Raw genomic sequence first — 23497 nt, forward strand, 5'->3', positions numbered from 1 at the left:
TCCATTAGTTGCTGTTGCTGTGGGAATTTGGGAAAATGATAAACATGAAAGTTGTTCCTTATTTTGTCTAGTTGAATTTCGTTTTTTGAATCACGCCATTTAGAGTTTTGTAGCTCAAGTTATGGTCCAAAAACCATAACTGGCCGGATTGGAATTTTTCTGGACTGACCATATCTATAGTGCAGTGAATAGTGACTGTAACTGCCTTGTTGGATAGGTTCTGGTCATAATTTGGGGTGGGTTTCTTCATGAAAGTTGTTGGTCTATATCTTAGCTTGTTGCTGGTAAAATTTCAGGTCAATTGGGCCATTCTACACTGAGTTATGGCTAAATGAACAATCACTGTTCATTTGATCATTCTGCAGAAAATGGTTGCAGGACACCTGGATTGGGGCAAGTTTTTGGTACACTTGGTTTGGTCTTATGGGTATGGTTTCTTCACCAAATTTATGCCATTATGTGTCTAGTTTCATGTCCAATTGGCCAAACACCAATTGAACCTACACAGCCCAAGTTATGGCTGTCCAAACAAGCTAGACTCACATCCAAACCTGCTGGTTTCACTAGGTAGCATACCAAATCAGTTTTCTAATGCTAAAATTCACTCCAAGTTGTGGTCAATTTACCTCAAATGGTCACTAATTGACCATTAGAATGTTCATATACCATTTCATGAGCAAACCCTAATTTTGTTCAAGTCTCCAAGTTCTCAAAGTTCAATTTATACATTAAACTTGCAATTTCAACTTAAATCATGTCCTTAAACATGAATTGAGTGAGAGAGAGAATAAATTGGGCACTAACCTTGTTGTGTGCCAATCCAAGCTTGAAAAACTTATTGATTTTCACTTCTTTTTACTGCCCAAGTATTGCACAAATTGTGATGACCAACTTTTGTGAAAGGAAGATGGGGTTTTATGGTGGGATGAAGGGAGAAATCAAGCTTACAAGGAAGCTTTCATGGAGGTTGAAAGAGGTGAGGGAGAGGGCTGCCAAAATTTGGAGAAGAAGAGCAGAAAGTTTGTTAAATTTTTAACTCATTCCTTTCCTTTTTAATTAGTTTAAGAGTGCTTGTTAACATGTGATTGGTGGAGCCCTTTTTGATGACATGATTATGATGTCATAATTCAAGTTTTCATTCAATTTCTTTTCTTTTCTCTCCTACCCATTTTTAATTCAATTTTTAACAATATTTATTCATATTTTAGATCATAATAATTATTTACTTAACTGGACAAGTCGGCCAAAAATCATCTCTGAAGACGAAATGACCAAAATGCCCTTCATTTGGCTTAACGGGTCAAAATTGTCTGTACCGATTGAAAAATTTTTCTAAATATTTTCTTGGCATTCTAATGCCATAGGAACCTCAATGACCCTTCTCTGGAGTCCCAATAATTATTTTATAATTTTTTTCCCGGGTCTAGGGCTCCTAGTTGCGAGAACCGCAACTTCTCACTAGGTTACCCATCGCTAGGGCACCAGCTCATTTAACTTGGTTGTATTTTATTTCTAAAATTTTTCCTAAATTTTTCTTATTAATATTTGAATTAATTATGGTTCCTCACTTTAGTTTAAATATTTTTTCGAACGTTCTAGCTGTCCAGTCCGGCACTAGTCACGGGAATAGTAGAATGTACGGAGTTGCTACAGGGAGGGTGTTACAATTTTCATTAATATTATAATGCCTGCCATCCAAGGTTAGCTGGAATTTGTGGTCGGAGTGGAACATTTATCATAAGATGGATGAGAGATAAGTTTAGCAATAAAAAGTAAAGGAAATGTTAGGTAAGTGAGATGTTTCTATCACAAGAAACTTTGATGTTCCTTTTCCATATAAAAGTAGAGAAATCCCAACTTGTCTCCATTTTCACCCTCTTGCTTCCCACCTACCCAATCACTGATTCCCCACAGCCCCTTCTTTCTTCTTTTCTCTCCTTTTCCTTAAATTTCTTACCCCAAAGCTATTCTAACATCAAAAGGCTCTCCATTAACTTCAAACAAATGTTGGGATCCTTTCATTCTTCTCTTTCTTTAATTAAGGTTCAAGGAAAAGCTAGGAGGAAGAATGTTGTTCTAGCAAACCCTAGAGTTTTCTTTCTACTTCCTTAAGGTTTTATAGAAAATATAGAGAGATTAAAAGAGAGTTTTGAGTAGAATGGACCTCCGTTAGAAAAGGGTAAATTTGTTAGGAAAATCATAAATCTAGATTAAATAAAGTTTAATCAAATTATTTTATAATCATTGTAGTATGTAATAGCTTGAAAAAGTAAATGAAACTTGGTTTTGGTGTTAAGAGTGCAAAATGGGACAAAACCTAAGTTAGAAATCACAGGCTATGAATTCTAGCTTCAGTAACTGAAGTGGACTTCTAGTAGCCGAAGTTGCATGAATAGTAGCGTATATAGCAACGTAAATAATGCAAGAGGACTTTGGACATTGACTTCCCTATGATCAACATATAATGCTTTTTTTTATTTCATTTTTTCAACTATATTATTATATTAGTGAAAATCCTGTTATATCTTATAGATTTTGAGGTAAAGACACTAAGAAGGTGATCCCTAAAGGTGGTAGTTTGGGGAATACAAGTAAGTGAAGTTAAGAGTTGTGTTTATAAGGTGATTAGAAACGAACAAATGGTTTCTTTAAAGAACTTATTTGAAATACATATGCACTCATGCATCAAGAAGTATTTTAATTAGATAATTGCTTATATATATATATATATATATATATATATATATATATATATATATATATATATATATATATCTCATGAAGTTATACATAATTATTGATATGTGCTGGTAGATGATGGATGACCCATTAGTTCCATGCTGGGAGCACTTATTAGGCATGTTTGGGGCTCCCTAGAATAGTTTAGTGTACAAAAGTTAAAACCTAAGTGCTTGGGAAGCCTACTTGGCATATGGGCCTAATTGGTGAGAGATTTAAAGGCCAAACAAGACTTGGACTTGGACCTGGACCAAGTTAAGATGGTGTGTGGAAGTCTTCCTTGTATGTGTGCGAGTGTGGCAAGTCAACTTGACTTTTCATTAAAGGAAAAATCACTTTTTATTAAGGAAGATTTTGGCAGAATCACTATTAACTAAGGAAGTAACTTTTTGACTTTTCAAAGATCACTTTTCTTCTTTAAATTCATCCACCATGGGGCTGCCATCTGTGGAAGGTTTTCTTCCTGTTTGGATGTGTGGTTTCAAGCTTCCTCTTCAATGGAATTCTGCCAACTAGTTTGAAAAGCTTTGTGTTAATTTTTTTTTTATGCTATTTTGTTCTTACTTGTTTAAAAGACTATTATAAGTTCCTATTTAGTTGTTGCTTATTTTTTCCTTTAAATGTCTTGTAACTTTGCCTATAAATAGGCTAACTTATGTAATGTTTTCATATCAGTTTAATGAGAACTTAGAAAATTATTGCCAAAATTATTTCTTATTAATCTCTTATGATTGTGGCAAAATTCATTGGTCTTATCATTCTTAGTGTGACATCTACCCTGGGTTGTTGATCTTTTTTTGTGTTAATTCTTTTATCGAGGAACATCAATTACCACCCTTGTCTGGAGTTTTTGTGGCATTCCATAACTTATCAAGTTCTTCTTTGCAAGTTTATCTTTCTTATTTCTTCTTTTCTTTTATTTCATATTTGTGTTCTTCTAAAATTAAAAACCATAAAAAGAGTTGTGTTGTTTACCCTATGTGGCATGTGCTTGTTGCATTCTTTCTTCAAGTTTATTTGTTTCTGTTCTAGTTCACTTTGTTTATCTTTAGTCATAGTTAGTGTAAACAAGTTAAAAGTGTTGTCTTCATTTTCTTTTACTTCACTATCTTAAAATCTTAAGAAAAAAATTATCTTGTTAAGTTGACTTCTAATTTGAATTCTTATAGTGTCTAGCCTACTAAAATAGTCATTCTTCTTTTGTGTTCCTTTTGGCATATCAGCAACTATCAACACAATTGATGCTAACAAAAGTAGTCCATGATAATGACTTGGATTTGAAAACTTTAATTTGAGTCCTAGTTAGAACTCTTTTTGACTCTAAAATAGTTCTAAAGTTGTGCTAGTTCTAAAATTGTGCTAGTTCAAGGCATTGAATTCCATTTCCTATGTTTATTTGTGTAAATATTTGTACTATAAAAGTGATAAGTTGTGTTTCTTTTCTAAAGATACATGTACTATAAAATAATAGTATTATTTTTAATGTCAATAGTAGTTGTATTAGACCATTTGAACAATGTTATTTTTGTAATGTGTCTGTTCCTTCTCCTTCTCTATTTAAAGAGAAGCTTATATCGCGGTTCAATAGAGTGAAACAAGATACCAACTCTTCCATATTATTCCTATGTCTTTCAAACTCTATCTCTTCTCTCAAAAATCAAGACTTTATCTTATTCATCATGCATTCTTTTGTTAAGATACGAGTTTGTTTTACATTTATTTTTTAAAAGGATCATATGTATAAAAAAGATTAATTTTATTGATACTTTATTATAATTTTTTTAATTTATTGTGAGCATAAAAATTAATTATTATCTCGGTTTATTATGGATATCGTTATATTTGATAAAATAAAATAATAAATAATTTTGTTGATAAAGCTAAAAAAGAATATAAAAATAGCAAGGGTATCGGCGACGGCAGAGTGAGGACAGGTCAGTAAATTAATTGGAAGACAATGAGATGGGCAGGTGAAGGACTCTCTCACTGACACACATCAGAGAGGAAAAAAAAAATAATAGTAATAACAATAATAAATTTCACTCTCACAATATAAAAATTGATTGATTTGATTTGGGGAGATTGATATAATCATATAATCAGAAATTGATAAAATCATCATCATAAAGAGAGAGAAGAAGAGATTTGGAAATGATTGATTGGATTTGCAGAAATTGATCTTCATAAGAACAGGCAGCAGCAGTGCCAATGGGAGGAGAAGGGAATGGCATTTGGAGGAAAGCGTACCAGGAGGTCTCCAATACCAAGCCTTTGTTCCTTACGATTTATGCCACCGTCCTCGTTGGAATCCTCTTCTCTTCCTTCTACGTTTTCTCCGCTGTCTACTCCGCCTCCGAGTCCTCCTCTCTCTCCTCCACTGCCTGGCTTTCCTCTCCTCCCTCTTCTCTTTCTCGTAAGCCCTCTCTCTCTCTTTTCTCTAATTAATTAATTAGGTTTTTCTGTCTGTCTCATGTTTGTTCGATTTCAGATGTCGATCAATCCCTCAACTTTTCTCATCAAGCAACACCAGCTGTAGGTTCGATTACATCAACGCCACGGCCTCCCAACAGCTTACAGGTTAAATCCATTTGGGAAGTTCCTCCACACAATTCGAAAATGCCTCCTATCAAGAAATTTAGACTCACAAAACAACTGGTTGAGCAAAGGGTCAAGGACAATGTCATTATAGTTACCTTTGGTAATTATGCGTTTATGGATTTTATCCTTACTTGGGTTAAGCACTTGACGGACTTGGGGCTTTCTAATCTTCTTGTTGGTAGGTCATCTTAGACACAATTTCAGTGGTATAGAATTTTTTTTTTTCCTTCCTTTTTTTTCGTATTCTGGATAGTACATGAAAATTTTTGTTTCATAGGTGCTATGGATACCAAGCTATTAGAGGCTTTGTACTGGAAAGGTGTTCCAGTTTTTGACATGGGAAGTCGCATGAGTACAGCAGATGTTGGCTGGGGCTCACCTACCTTTCACAAAATGGGGAGAGAAAAAGTTATTCTGATAGATGCTATCCTCCCTTTTGGCTATGAGCTACTCATGTGTGACACGGACATGGTTTGGTTGAAGGTATGCTATATATACTCAACTGTTAACTTTGGTTTTTTTTTTTTTTTTTTGGGATCAAGTATCTTCATTAGTTGCACAATGCTTGCAAGATTATGGCTGTTTCAATATGTGTTTAGAGCACATATGGATTCTACTGGTTTATCGGTATCTTTTTTCTTCTGGGTAAACTGTGATTTTGCGGGAACTGCTACTACATTCAGTGTTGCCTGCTCCAAATAGAAAAAATTTCCTAATATGTTCTTTTAGAAGTTGCATTTGTAAATGGCTATTTTCCAATTACGTTCTTATAGGAGTTGCATTTTTAAATTAATTGAATGCTCTTTAGGCTTTCAGCATACAAAATGCCTTGGTTGCAATTGCACTAGACTATGGCCCTTATGTTATTCAGTAGTACCTAATATATATGAGTAAGGACACCTTTTCCTGAATTTAATTACGTTTTGCACACTATAAAAGCAGAGTAATCAGTTATGATCAATAGCTTGTATATTTTTCCCCACTATTTTGTATCATTTATATACATTACTAAATTCTGAAGTGGTTTACTTTACATTATCTGTTATGCTCTGGGAACAGAACCCTCTGCCATATCTTGCTCGCTATCCTGATGCAGATGTTTTAACTTCAAGCGATCAAGTTGTACCGACTGTTGTTGATGACAGGTTGGACATCTGGCAAGAAGGTGAAGATTATATTAAAATAAAGATTTATTTTCATGTCTCCTCTAAGCATAATTTATGTGCAAAGCTGTGGGCACAATTGTACGTGCTCACTCCTATAATGTGCTAAACTGTTGAATTATGTTATTTGTTTTCTTTCTTTTATTTTGATTGGCATGTCAAGCTCTTTACAAAACATTCTTAGCTCAAAAATGTGCTCTACCATTCTTGATACCTGGTTTGGGCACTTGAAAGAGACTTAACCTTTGTTAAAATTCATACTTTGTCGTAACTGATTACAAACATTTTTTTTTTCTCTCCTAACTCATTAACCGCTATTGGAGTCCCACATCAGCTACAAACTAAAAATTGAAAGAGAATATATAATAAAGGGGAACTAAGCCAAATTGGTTTAAGCTATTTTGGTGGAGGCAACTCTAAGATCAATATATATACTTTGTTGACAATCTTCCCTACTCTCTAGGTCAGAGAATTTTACATGGTATTAAGTAGGCCACAATCTAGGACCCAAAAAAGCATGTTGGTTAGTGCAGGGCAGTAACGAGTCAAACCCAGGTGGATTCATGGCCTAGTAAAAAGAACTAGACCCATATAGTTAAGCCATAAAGAAAAGGTGAAACTCTAGATGGGCTACCGTATGCAATTCAACTGGCAATTGGATGTATAAACTTAAGTTCAATCTAGTTGCACTTGAGGAGGGACTGTTGGAGTCCCACATTGGCTACAAACCAAAAATTGAAAGACAATATATAGTAAGGGGGAGCCAAGCCAAATTAGCTTAAGTCATTTTGGTGGAGGCAATCCCAAGCTCAACATGTGGCTTTGCCAACAGTCTTTGGCACTCCCCGGGTCAGAGAATTTCAAAATCACCATAAGGATGGCTTTTTAGAAATGTGTTACTATTCCTCATTGTTGAATGGAAACTCAGTGGAATGGAATGTCTACTTACTGTCAGAGCTAGGAACTTTTTGCAAAACGCTCCTCATATCTGACAATATGATGGCAGGCAAAAGCTTTAATGATTGTTTACTTAAAGTTGTAATACTGCCATTTTCAGAAAAACTGATTGCATGTTATTTCTTTCACCATTGATTTATACACTATGGTTTTTCTGTGTATGTGTAGTTGTGTACAAGGATGTCTTTTTATGACCATAGTAAACTGCGTGTACCGAGATAGCCTTCTCACATTCTGACATTCATCGTTGTTGGATTGGACATTAGCTACTGTATGCAAAATAAGTGGTTCACACAACCTCCTTATTGCTGTTAATTTTGTCTAATGTACTTGGCACAAGTCAAAGTCACACATGTTAATGTGCTTCAGTTCAGCATATCACTTACTAATTGGCTATTTTGCAAATTTATTGACAACATTTATATTTATATCTTATTTCATGAATGTTTGTTTGCTTTTCTATAATTACTCTATTAATAAGATTGTGTATTGTCCTTTGACAGTTGGTGCAGCCTACAATATTGGAATTTTCCACTGGCGGCCAACAGAGTCTTCAATTAAGTTGGCGAAAGAATGGAAAGATATCCTTCTTGCCGATGACAAGATTTGGGATCAGAATGGGTTCAATGATATTGTGCGCAGGCAGTTAGGACCAGCTGTTGAAGGTGACAATGGACTTGTATATGCTTTTGATGGAAATCTCAAGCTGGGAATTTTACCAGCAAGTATATTTTGTAGCGGACATACCTACTTTGTCCAGGTAGAATCTACACATTAGTTTTGTTAGACTTGATGCTTACTTATCCTATAGTTCATATTCTTTGCATGATTTTGCCATCAAACTTAAAATACCTTGCTTGGACCAAGTAACTGTGAAATGAAAACTGTATATCTAACATATCCTGTGCCTTTATTTTGGCAGGCCATGTATCAACAACTCAGATTGGAGCCGTATGCTGTGCATACCACATTCCAGTATGCAGGTACTGAAGGAAAGCGCCACCGGTTGCGGGAAGCCATGGTTTTTTATGATCCACCAGATTACTATGATGCGCCAGGTAATTCCATCCACTTATGTCAATAATTTAATTTAACATGGAACTTCAAGATCATGGTAAACATATTTCTTACTGTCATTTGGCTCTCATTTTAGCCAAATGAAGCCATGCTTGGGACAGTTTGATAGGAACTTGGGTCTAGCTAAGAATGCAAGCAGAGGAAAAGGAATTCAGGGCTGGTGGGCATATTGTAGAAGACCCAAGAAATTTCTGGAGGAAGCACATGTGGGGAGGACAGGTGGGCACAATTCTGTTATTAACCTTTTCCTCCAGAAATTTCTTGGGTCTTCTAGAATATACCCACCAGCGCTGAATTCCTTTTCCTCTGCTTGCAGTCCCAGCTAGACCCAAGTTCCTATCATTGTTCAATGTCCTTGGCCTCTGAATTTCACTCTAAAACTGAAAGTCTATTGTTGGATGCATTGATACTCTTGTTCATCACAGATTAACATATTGATGTTTGTAGTTTAGCATCTGCTTTCTGTTAATGGTTGAATATTGTCATCTCAGTAGAAGATTTCAACTTCATAGTATCTGCAATTAGCCTCTTGTTTGCTCATTTTATTGAAAAGAGGCCATATATATTTCCTTAGAAGAAAATTGTCCCTATTGTCCATAGAGTATTTCAAGTTCCTCAGCAGCCAAGTTCATGCCAAACTTTCAATTAACACTAAATGATATGGCAGTTTGACAGATATTTTCTTGCATCTTGGGACCTGCTGTTATTTAGTGGTTGAAGTTTGTCCTTTTCTGAAAATATTCTTCTCTTTAATATTTCATGGGAATCCATGCAGGGGGTTTTTTGTCATTTAAGCCATCTATTCCAAAGAGTCTGTTACTAGATGGGGAACACAATCTTGAATCCCACTTTTCCCTGGTTAATTACCAGGCATGTCTGCTTAACTTTTAACACTTGTGGCTTCTGCTTCTTTTGCATGCTGCCTTGTTGATAGTTTATGTTGTTTTGACTTTTTTCAGATTAAACAAATAAGGTCAGCGCTTGCAATTGCTTCCTTGTTAAATCGTGTACTGGTGAGAGTAATTCCAACCTTGCACGTGCTTATTGGCTTATTTTATCGCTGGTGGAAATCTGTTTTCTGTTGTGAAGATTGACATTCTTTTTATCTCCATAATTCGTTGCATACTTGTAATCGACTTTTATGTATTTTCATGTTTAAGATTGTTCAAGCTTGTAACATTGTTACAACACAGCAGAGGATATAGTGCTTGTTAACAGATTTGAATGTTTTAATCTCAAAATATCACCACTTTTTTTTGAATCCTTGTGTTTTCATGTTAACGGTTTATCATCTTGAGGTTTTCGTTTACTGAATAGTTTATAACCTGTCAGAATATAGTAAAGAGATTCCTATTAGAGAATTTACCATGACAAAGTTCTGGAAAGGATTTCGAGAATTCAATATGCTAACCGGAGAAATTACCAAGTGGAAGATAACCCTACTGTGTTCATTTTTAATCTTGTTCTCATATGTTGTGCTTCTACCTATGATGGTATGATAGCAAATAGATATTCTAATTTCTAACTGGAGATATTACCATGAATAAATAGAAATTTAACTGTAGTGTTCATTTCTATCTGTAAATTCAAGGTTTTTTTTTTCGGTTATTTTAAATTTATTGTGGACTTGGTGTCTATTAGAGCTGAATGATGAAAAAGGATCCATTAGCCCACCCCAACTAGTGTGGCATTATTGCTTAGTTGTTGTTAGAATAATAACTTATGGGCTATGAAGAAAAGAAAAGGGAAACTCTTCTAATTGAAGAAATGGCAATGTGAAAGCTCTAGAAAATGGAGTCCGTTGACAGGGACTGTTTTAAGTTGACTGCACCATATAATTAGATTAAAGAACATAACAATTTGGCCACTATTTACACACACACACATATTAGCTTACTCTTTTTTATTTTTTTTAAATAAAATTCTACAGTGGAACATGAAACATAAAATATGTGCACGTAATTTCTGGTGGTTTTTATGAGCTTTGGATGTGTGTTAGTGGTGTCATTCTACTGTGGGTTGGATAAATGGAAAGCTTTAGTTTCTCTATTAAAGTGTTGTCTACATGAAGTTTACATGTCTATCCATAAGTCTTGAGCTTTGCCTTTTTTTTGCATAGCAACTGATAATGATTTGGAGTAGCCAAATGTTAAAATGCTGTCTAGTTTTAAGACCACAAAAATTGAGTGTGTCAAGTGGCTCTGAGACGAGTGTTTGGTCAAAATCTTACATTATACTTGCAAGTTGTCAAAGTTGAGCTCGGTGATGCAATGTGCTAAGTGTCTAGATGCTTGAGGGACCCACCTCATTCACTTGATGCTTATTTTTTCAATTTGATTTCCTGTTACTTTTAGAATTCAATTCTTAATTGTAGACTTGAGAGGCAAATATGGCATAGCATGAGGTATCAATTATAAAATGTACCCTTAGCTTCTATTAGGCCAAAAAGCATCAGCTTTTACAAATACAAGTTGAGAAAGGAAGACTGCAGAGGAAGAAGAGTGTGGCGTAAGATAAGTGTTCTTTCCTTTTTTTTTTTTTTTTTTTTTTTTTTTTTTTTTTTTAGCACTTTACTCAAGTAAGCACCATGTGTTTATCTAGCACATTTTGCAACTAGAGGCCTTGAGGCTTTTGACAACATTGAATTAAGTGTTCAGAGGAATTACCGGGTTTTTAATGCCCCTAGGATAACAAGAATAGAGGCCAACAAAGATCCACCTTTGGTTTAAGATGGATTTAAGAATGGTCACTAAAATCTGGCCGACTAACTTGAGCAATCATAGTTTTCTTCTGTTCTACTTTAAATTTAGGTTGCATCCCATGAATTCTTTGGGGCACCAAGAATTGGCAATCTGCATATATCTGATTGACTGAGTGGCGTATAAATTGATTAACTGATCTGTATAGCCATCAAGTGCTTATGAAGTTTATATCTTTATCTCTTTTTCTCTGCATTTGATGTGTAAATACAGGTCATGCCTCCATTATGGTGCAGATTGGATAGGCTATGGTTTCCCCATCCCGGAGTTCTAAAAGGAACTATGACTAGGCAACCTTTTATCTGCCCTTTGGACCATGTTTTTGAGGTTTTTTTTTTAAATATTCTCTCTGACTAAATTACAATTATCTATTTTAAGTGAACATTAGCATGCTTCTGCCAGTGATAATGTTGGTATCCTTTGGCATGGAAAACTTTGAAGCACCTTTCCATAGTAAAATTAACTAATTTGATTGCATTTTTTTTGTTGCAAATCTGACCTCTTTTTATCAGAGTCATCTTTTATTTCTTCCTCGTGAATTGAATTCTATAATTGAGCCAATAGAATTGAAATTGAATTAAATCATTTACTTTTAGACCTTTGAGTAAAATTTTATTGCCTAGCAAAAAAATACTTATTTAATTGGATAAAAAAAAATGAGCGTGCTGCTTGTGTATAAATTTTTCATGCAAGGGTGTAAAATTAGAAGACAAGAAAATATGAATATGACCTAAATGCATGTCACCCTCTCATATTTTGATTTTACATGGTTAGTCTTAAAATTAAGGAATATGTGTTACTTGCAGGTCAATGTGATGTTAAAACAGCTGCCAGAGGAGGAGTTTGGCCCTGGTATCGGTATCAGAGAGTACTCTTTTCTGGACAATCCTTCATTGCCCAAACAGGTAAATGACTTACATTTATTCTAAACAGTATGGTGGTGTTTCATAAAATTGAAAGTTCAAGGGTGGAATGCAACTCTTATGGATGCATTGTGGTTGAATATTGGGGATTTACTTACTGTTATTATTAGATATTAATTCTTGTTTTAATTAAGAGTTATTTCCTTTTTCGAATTGTAATCCCTCTTATACAAGGAATTCTAATTCTAGTAGGATTATTATTATTTCCTTTATAGTTATAAACCTAATGAAATTATGATTTCTATTTCTAGTAGGATTCCAATAGATCTTGTGTAAACCTCTCTTATAAAAGGGGTCACTTGAATTAATAAAATTAAGCAGAATTATTTTTAATTAAATTGAGATATGGACTCTTTCTTCTCCAACAATTCTAGGGTTAGAGCTCCCTTCTAACGAGATCACGATTTCAATAACAATAGGTCTGAGAAAAGAAGTGAGGTAAAGTAAAAACTTAGCTTTTGAATCATATTTCACTGTTAACAGGCTTGTGAATAGATCCTGGGCATGGGAATGTAATAAATTGGTATCAGAGCCAAACATCATGGGCGACTCACATACAAGAGATGGCCTATGAGCTCTTCTCTAGGAAACACAAGCAGCTACCGAAGTAAGGGTAGCTCAGGTTGAGTCGAGAATGGAGGGTAACCCAATCAGAGTCAAGACTAGAAGCCTAGCTACATAACCTATCTTGGCAGCTCTAAGAACTCCTTTGTGGTATATAGGGGAACCAAGGAGAAGAACCAGAAGATGGCAAAGGAAGTAGTGGCAGCAACCTAGTAAATCTCAGCAATAGAATTGAAACAGAGACGCAAAACGAGATAGAGATAGTACTAAGGAATGCGAAACTGGACTTTCCCACGTTCAACATTGAGTTGGTTACTGTTATGGAAAGTCAATCACTATGTTATGGAAAGTCAATCACTATATTATTTCTCTGTATATTTTGTATTTTGTATTCCTATTTAGGATTTCTTATTTAGGATTTCTTCCTAATTAGTAGAACACAATTATAGGAATCAATTGCATATATATACCCATGTACAGATTAATTGATATCAATGAGAATCATCTCTTTCTACATGGTATCAGAGCAGGTTATCAATCTAGGGTGACTATTTGTTCTCACTACCCATCTCAGTAGAGACCTTGGCCGCCGACCGGCCGTTTCAACCCCAATCAACATCGCCGGCGTCATCTTAAACCCCTCATTCCACCACTGTGTGCTGTTGCCTGATCCAGTATAACCATTAAAGGACTTCTGAGGTTTGGCTCTCAGATCCTATTTCGGTATTTGCTTGATTTGTGATTTTGGGTTATTTTGCTGCTATAAGCACTTTGGATTAGCGTTTCGGTTAGTTTTCTTTGTCTCAACAAATGGCAGACAATAAGAATGTTATTTCTGATGTGATTCTGGTGATGAGTAAGATCACGGAACACAAACTTAATGGTTCGAATTACCTGGAGTGGAGTAAAACTGTTAGGGTCTATTTGCGTAGCATTGATAAGGATGATCACCTTATTAAAGATCCACCCACTGATGATGCACGATAAACTTGGCTAAGGGAGGATGCTCGGTTGTTTTTGCAGCTTCGAAACTCGATTCATAGTGAGGTAATTAGTTTAATTAATCACTGTGAATTTGTTAAGGAATTGATGGATTACTTAGATTTTCTGTATTCTGGTAAAGGGAATATCTCCCGTATTTATGATGTTTGTAAGGCATTCTACCGTGCTGAGAAAGAGGATAAGTCTCTCACGGCTTATTTTATGGATTTTAAACGGGTATATGAGGAACTTAATGTATTGTTGCCTTTTAGTCCTGATGTGAAAGTTCAGCAGGCTCAACGGGAGCAACTGTCTGTTATGAGTTTTCTTGCAGGCCTTCCTTCAGAGTATGAGACTGCTAAATCTCAGATTCTCTCCAGTTCTGAGATTTCCTCTTTGCATGAAACGTTCACACGGGTCCTTCGTACAGAGAGTACTCAATCTTCACAGCCTGCCAGTAGTGCTCTTATTAGTCGTAATCCAAATGGACAACAGGGTAATAGAAGAGGAAGTAGAGGAGGAATTACAGGCAACAGAAGTAATCAGCGTAATGGAGAGGCTAATTCTAATCAGGACTCAAGAGGAGTCATTTGTTATTATTGCCATGAGCCTGGCCATACAAAATATAATTGTCCGCAACTTCAGAGAAAAAATCAACGATCACAGATGGCAAATATGGCAGCAGAGAATTCTACAGTATCTTCCTCTGAGAAAACTATTTTGGTATCTGCAGAGGATTTTGCACAATTTTCCCAGTATCAGGCATCTCTAAAGCCTACCAGTTCCCCTGTCACTGCGATCGCTGAGTCAGGTAAATCCACTACATGCCTTGTGTCTTCTTCATCCAAATGAGTTATTGATTCTGGTGCGACAGATCACATGACAGGTAATTCTAGTCTTCTATCTGCTTTTCAGTCTAATCTCACTTCCTCTACTGTTACTTTAGCTGATGGTTCTACTTCTTGTGTCGTGGGTTTTGGAATTGTGAACCCGACTTCGTCAATTTCTTTGTCTTCTGTTTTGTGTCTACCAAAATTCTCTTTTAATCTACTTTCTGTTAGTAAACTTACTCATACCTTAAATTGTTCTGTTTCCTTTTTTCCTGACCAGTGTTTGTTTTAGGATCTTACGACGAAGCAGATTATTGGTAGAGGACGCGAGTCAGGTGGTCTCTACATTCTGGAAAATCATGTACCGTGGTCGCTTGTTTGCTCCAGTACCTTAACACCTCTTGAAGCTCATTGTAGATTGGGTCATCCTTCTTTGTCTACCATGAAGAAGCTGTGTCCTCAATTTCAGTCTTTATCAGTACTAGAATGTGAGTCGTGTCAGTTTGCAAAACATCATCGTTTGCCTTCTGTGTCTAGAGTCAATAAACGGGCTTCATCTCCTTTTGAGTTAGTTCATTCTGATGTTTGGGGTCCTTGTTCTGTTACATTTAAAACTGGATTTCGTTATTTTGTTACTTTTGTTGATGATTACTCTCGTGTTACCTGGTTATATTTAATGAAGAATCGTTCTGAGTTGTTTTCTATCTTTTGTGCCTTTTGTAATGAAATCAAAACTCAATTTAATATTTCTGTGCGCATATTAAGAAGTGACAATGCCAAAGAATACTTTTCAGCACAATTTCAGCCTTATATGACACAAAATGGCATTCTTCATCAGTCTTCCTGTGTGGATACCCCATCCCAAAATGGCGTGGCCGAAAGAAAAAATCGTCATCTTCTTGAGGTAACTCGTGCTCTTCTTTTTCAGATGAAAGTACCTAAACACTTTTGGGCAGATGCAGTTTCTACGGCATGTTTTTTGATCAATCGTATGCCGTCTTCTGTCCTTAATGGGGATATTCCTTATACTACTTTGTTTCCTACAAAATCTTTGTTCCCTATTGAACCCCGTATTTTTTGTTGTACCTGTTTTGTGCGTGATATTCGTCCACAGGTTACTAAATTGGATCCAAAATCTCTCAAATGTGTCTTCCTTGGGTACTCCTGGCTTCAAAAAGGGTACCGTTGTTTCTCTCCTACTCTTAATCGTTATCTTATTTCTGCAGATGTCACATTTTTTTAGTCCACTTCATTTTTTCCTCCATCATCTGTGTATGAGAATCAGGGGGAGGAGGATGATCTCTTAATATATACTGTCCAACCAATGTCTAGTCCTCTCCCACAGCCTGTTCCTTCTGTCTCTAGACCTACTCGACCTCCCGTTGTTCATGTTTATTCCAGGAGATTGGAGATTCCTGACTCAGATCCTCCACCAGCTACTTCGTTGGGAGATCCTATACCTCATACTAATCATGATTCTGATCTAGACTTACCCATTGCTCTTCGTAAAGGTAAACGTTCATGTACTTACCCTATCTCTTCTTTTGTTTCTTATAATCAATTGTCTTCTTGTTCTCGGTGTTTTGTTACTTCTTTAGACTCTGTTCCTATCCCTAATACTGTTGATGAGGCTTTGTCTCTCATCTGAGTGTGATGCTATGAAAGAGGAAATGGAGGCTTTAGATGCTAATGGTACATGGGAACTATTGCCTTTGCCCACTGGTAAGAAAGCTATTGGTTGCAAATGGGTATATACAGTAAAGGTAAATCCTGATGGTTCTGTGGCTAGGTTAAAAGCACGCTTTGTAGCAAAAGGATATGCTCAGACATATGGGGTTGATTACTCTGATACTTTTTCTCCTGTAGCTAAACTTACTTCTATTCGCTTGTTTATCTCTTTAGCAGCTACATATGATTGGCCCCTGCATCAATTGGATATCAAGAATGCTTTCCTTCATGGTGATCTTCAGAAGGAGGTGTATATGGAGCAACCACCTGGGTTTGTTGCTCAGGGGGAGTTGGGTAAAGTTTGTAGGCTTCGGAAGTCTCTTTATGGCTTGAAACAAAGTCCTAGAGCATGGTTTGGGAGATTCAGTGAAGCAGTACAGGAATTTGGTATGCAAAAGAGTAATTGTGATCACTCAGTATTTTATAGGCAATCTGAGGCTGGTCTAATTCTCTTGGTAGTCTATGTGGATGACATTGTCATCACTGGGAGTGACTCTGCAGGTATTTTATCTCTTAAAACCTTCCTCCAAACTCAGTTTCAGACCAAAGACTTGGGATTGTTAAAGTATTTCTTGGGTATCGAAGTTATGAGAAGTAAGAAGGGTATTTTCTTGTCTCAGAGAAAATATGTCCTCGATCTATTGACAGAGACAGGAAAATTAGGTGCTAAGCCTTGTAGCGCACCAATGACTCCAACTTTACAATTGTTAGCAGGGGATAGTGAGTTGTTGGAAGATCCAGAGAGATACAGGAGATTGGTAGGAAAATTGAACTACCTTACAGTCACTCGTCCTGACATTGCTTATGCCGTTAGTGTGGTAAGTCAGTTTATGTCTTCCTCAACTGTTGCTCATTGGGAAGCCTTGGAACAAATCTTGTGTTATCTGAAGGGCGCTCCAGGAAGAGGTTTGCTATATGGTAATCATGGGCATTTGAATGTTGAATGTTTTTCAGATGCCGATTGGGCTGGATCTAAGATTGACAGGAGGTCAACTACTGGATATTGCGTTTTTATTGGAGGAAATTTGGTGTCTTGGAGAAGCAAGAAGCAGAGTGTAGTTTCTCGTTCTAGTGCTGAATCCGAATACAGAGCCATGTCATAATCAGTGTGTGAGGTAATGTGGAGGCTTCAATTACTAGATGAGACAGGTTTTAAGACCTCCTTGCCTGTGAAATTGTGGTGTGATAATCAAGCTGCTCTTTGTATTGCTTCTAATCCGGTGTTTCATGAGCGGACCAAACATATTGAGATTGATTGTCACTTTATTCGTGAAAAGATTCAACAACAGATCATCTCAACAGGACACATCAAAACTGGAGAGCAGTTAGGAGATATTTTCACAAAAGCTCTGAATGGAGCTAGGATTGACTACATTTGTAACAAGTTGGGCATGATTAACATCTATGCTCCAACTTGAGGGGGAGTGTTATGGAAAGTCAATCACTATGTTATGGAAAGTCAATTACTATATTATTTCTCTGTATATTTTGTATTCTGTATTCCTATTTAGGATTTCTTATTTAGGATTTATTCCTAATTAGTAGAACACAATTATAGGAATCAATTGCATATATATACCCATGTACAGATTAATTGATATCAATGAGAATCATCTCTTTCTACAGTTACATATGTGTGAGCAATTCTTCTCCAATCAGCGAACACCTAAGGGGGATAAAGTAGGACTTGCAGCATTTTATATGATGGAGAGGCACAACTCTGGTTCTATAGATTAGAACAAGAAGAACCCCGACTCTCATGGAATACATTCAAAGAATATTGAAATTTGAGATTCGGACCTCCACTCAGTAGCAATCCTTTGAGCGAATTGGTTAATTTGAACCAAATAGGAAAAGTAGAGGAGAACTAACTCCAATTTCAAAGTTTGCTAGCTCGAGCAACAACAGTCCAAGTAATAGGTGGACCTGTTTACTGCCAGGCTAACTGATTCTTTTAGGCTTGATGTGGAGATGCAAAATCCACCAATTCTAGTACAAGCAATGAATTTAGCAAGAGCTTTTGAAAGAAAACAGAAGCTGGGGGGAGGCTTACGACAATGAACTTGGACAAATTCATGGTCCAATACTTCATCATTTCCGCTTGTAACCAAGGCTACCGCAACCAGATCATTAGCACATCACAGAGTTCCAGTTCAAAAAGTATTTCATCTCCCTTTGTTAAAAGATTAAGCCGTGCAGAGATGGCTGAGCGAAGAGCAAAGGGCCTTTGTTATAATTGAGACGAACCATATTCCTTTGGGCATCATTGTAAGAAGTTGTTTTGGTTGTAGATGGATGATTTAGAGGAAGCAACGGGGAAAAGGACTATGGACGATTCATAGTCTTATCCTATTGTTGAGCTTGAGGACAAACTCTTTCTCCAGGAGGAGAGTGATCTTATGGACGCATTTGTGGTTGAATTTTGGGGATTCACTTATTATTATTAGACATTAATTCTTGTTTTAATCAAGAGTTATTTCCTTTTCAGAACTGTAATCCCTCTTATACAAGGACTTCTAATTCTAGTAGGATTATTATTATTATTTCCTTTATAGTTATAAATCTGATGGAATTAGGATTTCTAATTCTAGTAGGATTCCAATAAATCTGGTGTAAATCTTTCTTATAAAAAAGGTCACTTGAATTAATAAAATTAAGCAGAACTATATTCAATTAAATTGAGATCTGGACTCTTTTCCCTCCAACAAGTCTAAGGTTAGAGCTCCCTTTAACGAGCTCACAATTTCAGCAACAATAGGTCGAGTAAAGGATTAAGGTAAAGCAAAAGCTTTAGCTTTTGAATCAGATTTCACTATTAAAAGGCCCGTGACGAGATCTTGGGTACGAGAACGTAACAACAACTGAATTGTTTGCAATTAAAGATCATGGATATAATGATATTTTTCCACAAACTTAATTCAAAAAAATCTTAAAGGAATTAGGTGCTGAAGAAAATCATTGTTAGCGAAATACATGAAGCAAGTTTTTTCTTTCTTTTTTTAGTATCTCTTGAACATAGTTGTGAAAAACATAAATTTTGTGAAATACACTTCAAATGTTAAGTGTTAAAAAAATGTACAAGATACGCTTAAGGAATTAAGTGCAGAAAGGTTTAATTTGTACTTATCAGATTATCAAACACCCTTTTTCATGATTTTCATGGCAATTTTCCTTTGGACATTTATAGGTGAAAGATTCATGGCTTGATGTCGAGCTTTGTCAAGAAGGAACCCAAGATTGTTCTTCATCAAACAATACAAGTCCATCAGGGGTGCTCAGATTTCCAAATCACAGCAATGAATATATGGTATTTGAAATTTTTATTCAAGCTTAATCTATTATCAACTGTCACATATTTCATTTCCTAGTAGATTCTTCCAAGATGCTTTATCGTGCATATTTACTTAACCTTGGGGAAGTTTGATGGATTTCATTGTCTTTATTAGATGGGGCCTATATCAGTGTAAAACTGGTTGGCAAATTAAGGAAAAAATAAAAATGAAGGTTTTAGTGTGTGCATGTGTGCGATTTAAATAAAGTATCATATCAGAATGCTTTGACTCTTTAGAAACTCGGAGTCTGTGTGTTAGGTTATGATGTTGGATTAGGAATGGGCCCATCATAGAGATCCTGGGCACCTAATAATATTTATTTTGTTGCAACATTGTATTTCCTTTGCACAGTCATCAAAATATTCTCCAGTTCTTTAAAGAATTGAAGATATCATGTTCAATAATATTATTTTTTCTCTACTTAATTCCTCGATGTGCATATTTTTGGGTAAAGCCTTAGTGGTTGTCATGTTTCCAACATGATTTCATATTGCAGTCACAGATGTGGTCATGCAAGTGGGCTGTCAGTTGCAAAAGAGCAAGGTCACAGCCAGCATTAATAAAAAATTAGCATGATGACTCAAATCAATAGTATAGCTAGCATATACTGAAAAATGCAACTTATTAATACTTTTAACACCTAATAACTCTCGGTATAAATAAATCTTGAAACCAAATAAATAAATAAAATTTAGTTTATTTAGTGAATAATCTTTGAATCATGTTGAGGAATGTGGGGATACAATGAGAAATCTAGTGGAAAATCAAGTTAAGGAAAGCCCTCTTGAGCTCTTCTTCAATGAGCCAGAGAGGAAAGAATGTTGGTGTTCCAAATAAAAGGCAAAAATATTGGCCCTTTTTTGCCTTTTATTGACCATAAGAGCCAAAGAAATGGCCTATGATGGTTTAGGTTGTGAATTTAAAATTCCCATAATGAAATAGGGTGAAACATAGCAGGAGTCGTAATTGCAAATGTTGTTATGCGGCCGCTATTACATTGTGTAATGACTGTTTTCTATAGCCATGGTTTGCAAGTATATCATGAACAGAAATATGCTTATTATTCGAGTTTATGTGCATGGTTGTAATTATTTAATTACCATAGAGAAGGTTCTCAGAGATAAGCAATGAAAACAATGGTTTATACAGTGGTTTGGAGTTGTTTTAGTGGTTTTGTCAAAATCTATAATTGGAAGAATATCAGCTGGCTCAAATTGCTGACTTGGTGAATGTGTTTTGAGCCGTAGATGTTTTTGGTTAAAACTTATGAATGACCAAATGCAATTCTGAGATTCTTCGCATGGTGAAATAGTTTGGATATTTTCTGCCCGCGCAGAGGTTCCTAATGATCCTGAGACATAAGTATCTTGCATTTTCTAAGGCTAATAATGTGACCTTCCCTATTACATGATTTGATAGTATGATTTTATGTTTTCTTTCCCCTAAAAAGAGATGCATTTTAATTATTCAATTATTGTTTTTTTTTTTTTTCTTATCCTTTTCTAGTGGAATTTACCAGATCTCTGAATCCTCACATAATCCTTAAAATTTGGCCCAAAATATGCAAAATAGTTTAATTTTGAAATAGCATGTGAGGCGGTATGATAATCATTCATGAAATGCCAAATGGTGAATAGAAGTGGAGTAAGAACATCCTTCTCAAAACTGGGATGATAATTTTCCTCTTTCCTTGGTGCTCTTTAGAATTTGTGTTGATTTTGATTTCATTTACTTTTTAAGCTTGGTCATTTTTAAGTTTTTAGTTCAGTTTGTGCAATATCTTTTAAGATAATTATTTACAAGAAATTCAAATTATAAATGTTAACCTCCCTATGCACCCTGTCTTACCATTTTAGTTGTACTTGTAATGTGCAGTTCAAGACCATATTCTCATCCTTCAAAGATATTAAAGTCATTCAGTTCTCTTCAATGCAAGACGCATTTCTAGGTTTCACTGACAAGGCAAGGCTTGTTTTTTTTTTTTTTTTTTTTTACCTTATATTTTCTTATGAAAACTAAAGTTCTAAAAAAATACTGGTAAACTTAGGCAAGTCCCTCCACTTAAGTGGACATTAATAGTTTGTTGAATGAGAGTGAGCCTCAAAACAATATCATAAATAGAACTCCTTGAGATTAGGGGTGTGCAGTTTTCGGTTTAAACCGAAAAATCAAACTGATTAATTTGGTTCAATCGGTTCGGTTTTAAAATTTAATCGGTTCGGTTCGGTTTATAATTTTGATAATTTCGGATTAATCGGTTCGGTTCGGTTATTTTCATAAAAAAATCAAAAAAATCGAACCGAATTGAAATTATTAATATATAGGAAATAAAAAAATCGAACCAAATCGAATCGAACCGAATCGAACCGAACCGAAATCAAAGAAAACCGAACCGAACCTTAATTTTTGAGTTTTGATTTCTAATTTTTTTTTGTTTTCATGTTTTTATTATTTAGATTTAATGTTAAAAATTTGAAATTTTATAAATTTCGGTTTGATCGGTTTAAAACCTTCGATTCGGTTCGGTTTTCTCTTATCAATCGGTTCGGTTTTTAAAATTTTTTATTTTCGATTTTCGGTTTTATCGGTTCGGTTCGGTTCGGAACTGAACCGACCGTTTGCACACCCCTACTTGAGATTAGGTCAATGACATTTGAATAGCCTACACTCTTGTATCCTTCAAGTAAGCAGATGCTAATGACAGTGCTATTGTTCCATGAGTGTGAATGAAGAACATGAAACCTTAACTATACCCAAATTTCTGGTGCCTGTATATATAGTTTTCCTAAAATTTGATGTGTATAGTGCTTTGTTTTTCATGTGCTAATGCCACGCTAATTATGTGCTCAGAAAAGAGAAGAAAAATTTAGGAACCGTGTGAAAAGGTATGTTGGTATATGGTGTTGCGTGGAGAATCACACGCCTGGACACATATATTATGACCTGTACTGGGATGAGAAACCTGATTGGAAAGCAATGCCACCTGAGACTCCAGAGCAGGACCACCCACCTTGGTAAGGACTAACCTCGAGCATATATTTATTGAAATAGAAGAGGTGCATAAAGGTTAAAGAAGAATGCATGAAGCTAGTTTAGAAAGAAGAGGTAGATGGAAGTTGAAAGAGAATCTGCGAAGGTGATGATTTAGTTCCTAACATAGATTAAACCAAGATCTGTTTTCATAATTTCAGACAGGGGGAAGACTGTACCCCATATAGTCAGACATTGAGGATGGGAGGCTGATGTATTTCCTGTAATCACTGTAATATTAGAAGAAATTTGGTTTTTATTTATTGTCATCTTTTTATTTTGTAGATTTTTTTTTTTATTTTGTAATCTTATTCATAATACGAATAAAGAAATGAAATTCATCGTTGCAAGGAAAGAGAATACCTTCTTTAATTGTTTGTCTATGTGGTTTTTAATTGCATTTTTCCATATAGAATTGCTGTATTGGAAACTGAGGTTGTTTCTTTTCTGTTTTTCTTCATGGTATCTCCTCTCTAAACCTAGTATGGCAGAAATTTTGCAATTTCAACTTTGTAAACTTACAATTCAACTAGTTATTGCTTGGAATGCAATTTATCATTATGGTCAACTTGGAAGTTGACTCCTGTTGCTTTTTTCTTCTTTTTTTCTTTTTAAGGTAGAAATTCCTACATAAGGAGGCAATAGGCTACCATTTTAGGATTACTTAATTGATATCGTAGAGGCAGAGAGCATCGTTAAAGAAGATTAGCTATCGGATGTAATTGATAATTAATAGTGATTGTGGTTAGTTGATAGTTAATAAAATTATATGTAGCTGTTGTTAGCTGATAGCTAATAAAATTATATATATTTTTT

The 23497-nt window shown here is 35.5% G+C and overlaps 1 protein-coding gene across 2 annotated transcripts; it reads left to right on the forward strand.

The window, feature by feature from the left end:
• The first annotated feature begins 4684 nt into the window (after positions 1-4684).
• LOC110653991 (arabinosyltransferase XEG113) lies at positions 4685-23053 on the forward strand. Of its 2 annotated transcripts, XM_021809820.2 has the most exons (13): positions 4686-5152; positions 5228-5515; positions 5615-5820; positions 6397-6502; positions 7961-8217; positions 8380-8515; positions 9310-9404; positions 9494-9547; positions 11507-11620; positions 12100-12198; positions 19507-19626; positions 21527-21613; positions 22502-23053. In XM_021809820.2, the coding sequence occupies exons 1-13, from the start codon at positions 4948-4950 to the stop codon at positions 22667-22669; spliced, it is 1935 nt and encodes a 644-aa protein (XP_021665512.2). In that variant the 5' UTR covers positions 4686-4947; the 3' UTR covers positions 22670-23053. The 2 variants fall into 2 exon arrangements, with proteins under 2 accessions (XP_021665513.2, XP_021665512.2); XM_021809821.2 differs by lacking the exon at positions 11507-11620 and having other exon boundaries at positions 4685-5152.
• The last annotated feature ends 444 nt before the right edge of the window (positions 23054-23497 follow it).

The sequence above is a fragment of the Hevea brasiliensis genome, chromosome 15 (genome assembly GCF_030052815.1).
Source record: "Hevea brasiliensis isolate MT/VB/25A 57/8 chromosome 15, ASM3005281v1, whole genome shotgun sequence".
Taxonomy (NCBI): domain Eukaryota; kingdom Viridiplantae; phylum Streptophyta; class Magnoliopsida; order Malpighiales; family Euphorbiaceae; genus Hevea; species Hevea brasiliensis.

Coding starts and splice junctions, on each gene's coding strand:
- LOC110653991 (XM_021809820.2), top strand. CDS start 4,948: ATGGGAGGAGAAGGGAATGGCATTTGGAGGAAAGCGTACCAGGAGGTC. Junction 11,621..12,099: donor CTTTGGACCATGTTTTTGAG/GTTTTTTTTTTA, acceptor TGTTACTTGCAG/GTCAATGTGATGTTAAAACA. Junction 19,627..21,526: donor ATCACAGCAATGAATATATG/GTATTTGAAATT, acceptor TGTAATGTGCAG/TTCAAGACCATATTCTCATC.